Source organism: Triticum urartu, chromosome 3A (genome assembly GCF_056163025.1).
Source record: "Triticum urartu cultivar PI428250 chromosome 3A, HENAU_Tu73, whole genome shotgun sequence".
Classification (NCBI taxonomy): Eukaryota; Viridiplantae; Streptophyta; class Magnoliopsida; order Poales; family Poaceae; genus Triticum; species Triticum urartu.
This window is the reverse complement of record NC_141875.1, coordinates 743,018,436-743,024,964: the sequence shown is the minus strand read 5'-3', so window position 1 is coordinate 743,024,964 and position 6,529 is coordinate 743,018,436. Positions and strand designations below refer to the sequence as shown.

Genomic DNA, 6,529 nt, shown 5'->3' with positions numbered 1-6,529 from the left:
CCGCAGAGAAATACTTGGTTCGCGAACTGGCAGAAGGGGATGTCCGCCCAAGACGGCCTGAACTAGGTGAGACCTCGGTCATGGACTATGGCCGTTCATTTTGGAGGCTGGCTAGTGTGCCGGCCGCTGGCTTTGTTGTCGGCGTCAAAAATTTGTTCATTTTGGAGCCTGGCTAGTGTGCCGGCCGCTGGCTTTTTTGTTGTCGGTGTCAAAAATTTGTTCATTTTGAAGGCAGATTAGTGTGCAGGTCACTGGCTTTTTGTTGCCGGTGTGAAACTAGGGGATGACCATTCTATAGGCCGCTGGCTTTGTTGCCGGCCGGCGTGAACCATGACCGTTGTCATTAGCTACATCTTTGTTGCTTTGAAAAATTTGCATGCAGCCGGACAGCCGAAATACGGGCGGCGCATCCGGAAATCTGGACGGAGCCGACGCATTGCTATCCCAAATAAACAAAATATAGATAAAATCGGACGTCCATTTGAGATGGTGCGTTGGAGTTGCCCTGAGATCAAGGGAGGAATTTGAATTTAAAATTAACATGCACCGGCGCACCGAGTTGACCCGTACCCGTACGTTGCGTGCTCACTTGCTTGCTTGCACGGTTGCACCTAGCTACGTGAAAGCGTGAGGAGACAGGACGGGATAGGTCATACTCCTAGGTGGTAGGAGTCGTAGCTAAGTAGTGCTAGTCAACTCACCCGGGCACGTACGCAACGTACTACGTACGACCACTCCATTGTTTTTGCTTGACGGAGAGGACAGGGCGAGGGCGAGCAAGCACGTGACGTGCTGTACAAACAGTAGTCTACTGAATTGAAGGCCGCCGCTCAGGGAGAGGCACGCACACTCACACTCACACTCACACAGAGGTCAGAGGTAGCATGGGCACGATGGTCATTTGGGCCGCGGCGTGGCCGACTGTGATTCGCGTGACCTCACCGGCCTTTGTCCCCGCCCCCGTGTCTCCACCCTCACCGCCGAATTTCCACTCCACCTCCATCTTCTATCAGTCCGTAGCAGTAGCAGTCCATCAGTCACGAGCTTTCCCTTCCCCGTTCCTCACTCCGGTTTGAACCCACCCCGCCGCCCACGCATTGCCATCGCCATTGCCCACACGGCGTCATCACCCCCCTATAAAAATGGAGGCGACGACACCCCGACACTTGTGACGTAGACATTCTCCTCTCCTCTCCTTCCACTACACGGCACGCCACTCGCCATTTGTGTCACGCACACGCTCTCACGGTCTCACTAGCTACCACTACTCCGCTCCGCTGCAAGCTAGCTGCTCCGGCGCGCGGTCGGGAGCTTCAGCGAGGCGAGGGGATGGCGAGCTCCCGTGGGCGGTGGGCGAGCCCCGAGCGCACCGTCGTCTGGACCGAGCCGCCGCCCAAGACCACCTCCGCCACCACCAGGCGTCATGGTCACGCTCACGCCGCGCCGCCCACCAAGGTGCCCGTCGTCTACTACCTCTCCCGCAACGGCCAGCTCGACCACCCGCACTTCATGGAGGTCCCCGTCTCCAGCCCCCAGGACGGCCTCTGCCTCCGCGGTACCAACTCTCCTCTGTTTCTTTCACTCTCGCTCTGCCTGTGTCTCGGAGGGTGAACTGACGACATTGTCCGTGCTCGAATGCTTACTCAGATGTGCTGGACCGGTTGGCCGTGCTCCGGGGCGCCGGCATGGCGGACGCGTACTCCTGGTCCTCCAAGCGGAGCTACAAGACCGGCTACGTCTGGCACGACCTCACCGCCGACGACCCCGTCCACCCCGCCAGCGGCGCCGAGTACGTGCTCAAGGGCTCCGAGCTGCTCCGCCTCCTCCCGGCGCCCGCCTACCCGCGCGACGCCTCCGCCGGCTCCTCCTCCTCCTCCTCCTCCTCCTCCAGCTGCCAGGCCGGTAGCGAGACTACCAAGAAGATGCCCGCAGCGGCCGTTAGCAGGGCCCACGGCCGGCGCAAGAACTGGAGCTCCTTCGACCTCGGCGAGTACCGGGTGGCCGCCGCGCGCGGCGGGGCCGGGGCGGACGCGGCCACGCAGACGGACGACAGGTGCGGCCGGCGCCGGGGCCCCGAGCCTTCGCCGCCGCAAGAGCCGACGACGGAGCTGGGCGCGGACGAGATCTCGCCGCCGCCGTCGTCCAGCAGCCCCGACACGCTCGAGGCGCTCATCAACAACGACGTCCGCGTGGCCGCCGCCTCGAACGCCATCGGCGCTCGCCGTGAGAACGAGGATGCGGGGCTGGCGCAGCAGAGCGTGATCGCGGGCGGGCGAATGCGCGCGTCGGCGGTGCTGATGCAGCTCATCTCCTGCGGCTCCATCCCCGCGGCCCCCAAGCGGGACGCCGGCCCGGGCGGCGCGAGGTACACGGCGGAGCGTAGGCTCCCGCGCGGCCGGTCGGACCTGAGCAGCAGCACGGCGGCAGACGGGTTCTCTGGCAGCATTGGCGTCGGCGCAAGCATGGAGCGGGAGTACTTCAGCGGCAGCCTGGTGGAGACCAAGAAGTCGGCGAGCGGCGACCGTGCCGGCGTCGGCGAGCTGGGCGCACTGAAGCGCTCGTCGTCGTACAATGCAGACAGGTAGGAGCTCAATCCTGTTTAAGAGAGATTATCTTACCGTGTGCTGGCAGTAGCGAGCTTAATTGTGCATGGTGAAGGGGACAATGCAGAAAACTTGTGCTCCAGTCCAGCCTCACACTGGAAAGCTACTTTTTTGTGAATCCAAACTCCCAAACAATACTTAGCGCCATGTTGTCTCTGTCAAACTGCGATTGCTGCTAGTGTTATGCTCGACCCCCAACCCAATGGCTGTCTGTGACGTAGACAATTCAGAAAATTTGCGATCTAGCCTCGCACTGAAAAGCTACTTTTGGGGTACTGCGAAGATAGATAGATGTAGGTTTTAGCAGTAAAATGCAGAAAGATAACCAAGAATGTGCTGCATGCTCATCTGTTTTACCGTAGTTGCTCTGCTCTGGCCGCGGCACAATTCCAAGTCCTTTGGCATGCAGAGCAGATGCAGGAGCACGATGCTGCACAGTCCGTGAGTGAGTGGAGCGATTCCTCGAGATTGCTTGCGTTGCACGATCTATCCACGAACACGTCACCAAATCTGACTAGATAGCTATGCTCCTTTCTTTCTTACTTTCTGAGTTCTGACTAATAATGGTTCAATTGAATTGTGCGTGCAGGGGCAGAGAATCTGCAATGAACACTACTGCCAGTGGTAGTTGCAAGCTGGAGCTGGCAGCGGAGGAGGTGGACGGCGTCCGCGCCCGGTGCATCCCGGCCGGGAGGAAACCCAGCGGCGGCAGCAGCAGCAAGAAGTCTCCGACCACCCACGTCCACGTTAGCAGCCGGCGCGGCGACCAACAGGAAACTACCGACAACGGACGGACTGACTGAATTCAGCGAACAAAACTCTGCAAAACATACTAGTACTACTAGCAGTCTAGCATCAAAATGTGGATCGAAGCGCGTGCACTGCAGACTGAACGAACGAATGTCTTGCTACGGCACGAGCTCTTGCATCGACTCACTTTCTTTTTTATATTTTCCCCATTCCCGGAGTAGCTAGCGTAGAATTCAAACTCACTTGTATCAAGGTGTATGTAGCATGTGTGTCCGAACCGAGCAGTGCAGTGTTTGACTTTGTGTTTTCATTTGTTCAAACTTCAAAACGAGGTTGCATCCATCCCCAATTCCCCACCCCATCTTGTCTTGTCGATCCTACCTTGGACCTACTCCCTTGCTCGCATGCAGCACGAGGACGCTTATAAAACTAGGACGCTAATAATCGGCGATCCTGCCCTAGGGCGATCCCATGTGAACGATTTATAAGGGAGCAAAATTGTTCGCTAGAGAATTTAGGCCAAATCAATCTTTTTTTTTGGCCACAACTTTGAAACGGATACGGACCTCATGCTAATACAGCAAACAACACAAAACATGTCATGATGTACATAATAAATAAAAACATCACGTTCAAAATTGATCAGGTGTTGTACATCCCCTAAAAAAACAAATTACGGAAACTGAAAAACGAATTTGACATGCTAAGTTTAGGAAAAAACAAACAGGATATTGCCATCCCATTTGCCACATTATTGAAAAATAGAAAAGGAACTTTGAAAAATGCCACCTACCGCCGGGCACCTTGGCGGTAGGGTTTCAAAGGCTACCGCCAGCCTGTTTGGCGGTAGGGCTGCACTACGTTGATGTGGATAAGTTGCCTACCGCAGGCCTCGGTGGTAGGCTAGTATACCCTACTGACATCGACCCCGACGGATCTTGAATTTTTTTGAACCATGGTCAGATCTGGCTTAACTTTTGCGAAAGGTTTAAAACACCAAATTTGACCTCCTCGCGATTGATTGTGTTGCTCGATCCATCCACGCACACGCGACACCAAATCTGACTAGATACTAGCTACGCTCCTCATCTAACAACCAAGATTGCTTCTTCTTTGAGTCCTGGCTGACTGATGATTCAATTGAACTATGCGTGTAGGGGTAGTGGTGGTCATAAGATGGAGCTGGCGGCCGAGGAGGTGGACGGCGTCCGCTGCATCCCTGCTGTGAGGAAACCAGCAGCAACAGCAGCAACCAACCACGTCACCTTTGCGGCCAGCGCAGCGACCAGCCGGAACCTACCAATGGCTAACCGAAGAAAACTCAATCACACTAGTACTACCAGCAGTATTTTAAGAAAAATGTGTATACAAAAGAAATATTTAGATCAAAGCGTGCGCACAGGCTAAACGAATGCCTTGCTACGACACACACCTCCTTTGTTAATTTTTCCATTAGCATCATTTCCTCTTCCCCGAGTAGCTAGTGTAGTCTGCTAAGATTACTGTCAACTTCAAGCTCATTTGGATCAAGGGTTATTTAGTAGAAAATATGGGTGTGTTGAACCGAGCAAGGTGCCACATGCAATGTTTTACCTTTTTCACTTGTTTCAAAAGGAGGTTACGTATTTATTTGACTAAATGACCCATTTTTACTTAAGCGCACCCATGACCCCGCTGAAAACTTATATATACGTCTGACGCCCTCGATGAAACGACTACCCGATAGACATGCTATCTACAAGAGATATGACCAGCCGCTTGCCATCTTTGACCGTCAACGTTCAATGATCGTCGGTCAGTGAGCCAACGTGGACCCAGCGGGCACAGCCTTTCTGTAGATAGCTTGTCACGTCTAGCAAATTGACGCTTATATTGTCTTCAATCTCCTCTTTAGAATTGACGCTTATATTGGCCACACGAACCTGCTGGCCAAACTCATGCACCTGCACAAAGAGCTCACCCCCTCAGCAGGAGGACACCCCGATGAACCAGAGCAGGGGACCATTTAGTCAGGAAAGTAAATTCTTAATTGTGGGGTAATGATGAAATACAATAGAATGTGAACTTATCAATATTATTCTGACGGTATCTTAGACATATAGTGGAAAAAGACTGAATTCTAATCCCAAAACTTTAACCAACCAATTGTACATCTCTTGAGCAATAAAGTATCTGAGATGATATCATGGCGACCTAGTCAGATTAATGACAATTGAGCATGAGGCTTATGAATCGAGCGACTCTGTATAGTTTTCTATCACACTTAATACAATTTGACCACACCATGTTTGTACAATTCTAAGATGAGTGGTTGTAAGCATATTTTCAATAACTTAAAAACATATGTTTTTTGTTTTTCAACATTGCTTATGAAGAAAACATTTTATTTAACCAAGCACCCTGGATGCAGCAAAAATATTTAAATAGAAGTTGCATGCCTCCGCATACTAATATGTGACACTCCAATAAATCATGGTGTATATGTATATCAACTTGGTTGTTTTCACAGGTAGTTAGACATCTTTGGAGAGAGCCTAATAATGTACTGTTCAAATTAATACTTGAATAGATGTCTCTAAAGTACTTGCTTATTTCTCATATATTTGATTCAATAGAAAATTATAGCATATGATTAAAAATATTAAATGTAAAACCATTCAAAAGTTCCAGAGTATATAAGGTGTTTGGAAGGATTCGTTGGCGAATCTTTGTCAGAATTTCATAAATAAATCAAATAATATATTTAAATTAATAAAAACTAGTCAAGAGCCCGTGCACTTGCATGGCTAGCTAGTTTTTAAGACTAATTGGAGAATACTTTTGGAACACTTCTTGACACAGACACACGTAGTACGCTCTAAGACATATATTGAGTTTATGAGTTCAAATTTTGACAATAAATTCGTCTTTTCAATATTTGCTACATAATCAAGGTGAGGGCTACCAAACTCTACATGCATGTACATTGATTCATGGATTCAAAACATGGTATGCACTAAACACCATCAATAATAGTAGCTACCACCATGGGCATGGAATCCTTTCTCTAGCTAGTATAATATGGCTCTGTAGGAGGAAAGAAATGAAATAAGAGAGTATAGCAACAAGGGAAAGCGGGATTACCTTACATATAGGGATGGCAATGGGTACCCATTACCCGCCTACCCTATGGGTAA

General features: G+C 51.0%; 1 protein-coding gene across 1 annotated transcript; it reads left to right on the top strand.

Annotated features, from left to right (window-relative positions):
* Window positions 1-1,041: 1,041 nt before the first annotated feature.
* LOC125528395 (protein SOSEKI 5) lies at window positions 1,042-3,519 on the top strand. The gene is made up of 3 exons (XM_087514467.1): window positions 1,042-1,555; window positions 1,648-2,581; window positions 3,193-3,519. Exons 1-3 carry the CDS (start codon window positions 1,330-1,332, stop codon window positions 3,404-3,406), a joined length of 1,374 nt encoding a protein of 457 aa, XP_087370593.1. The 5' UTR covers window positions 1,042-1,329; the 3' UTR covers window positions 3,407-3,519.
* Window positions 3,520-6,529: the final 3,010 nt, after the last annotated feature.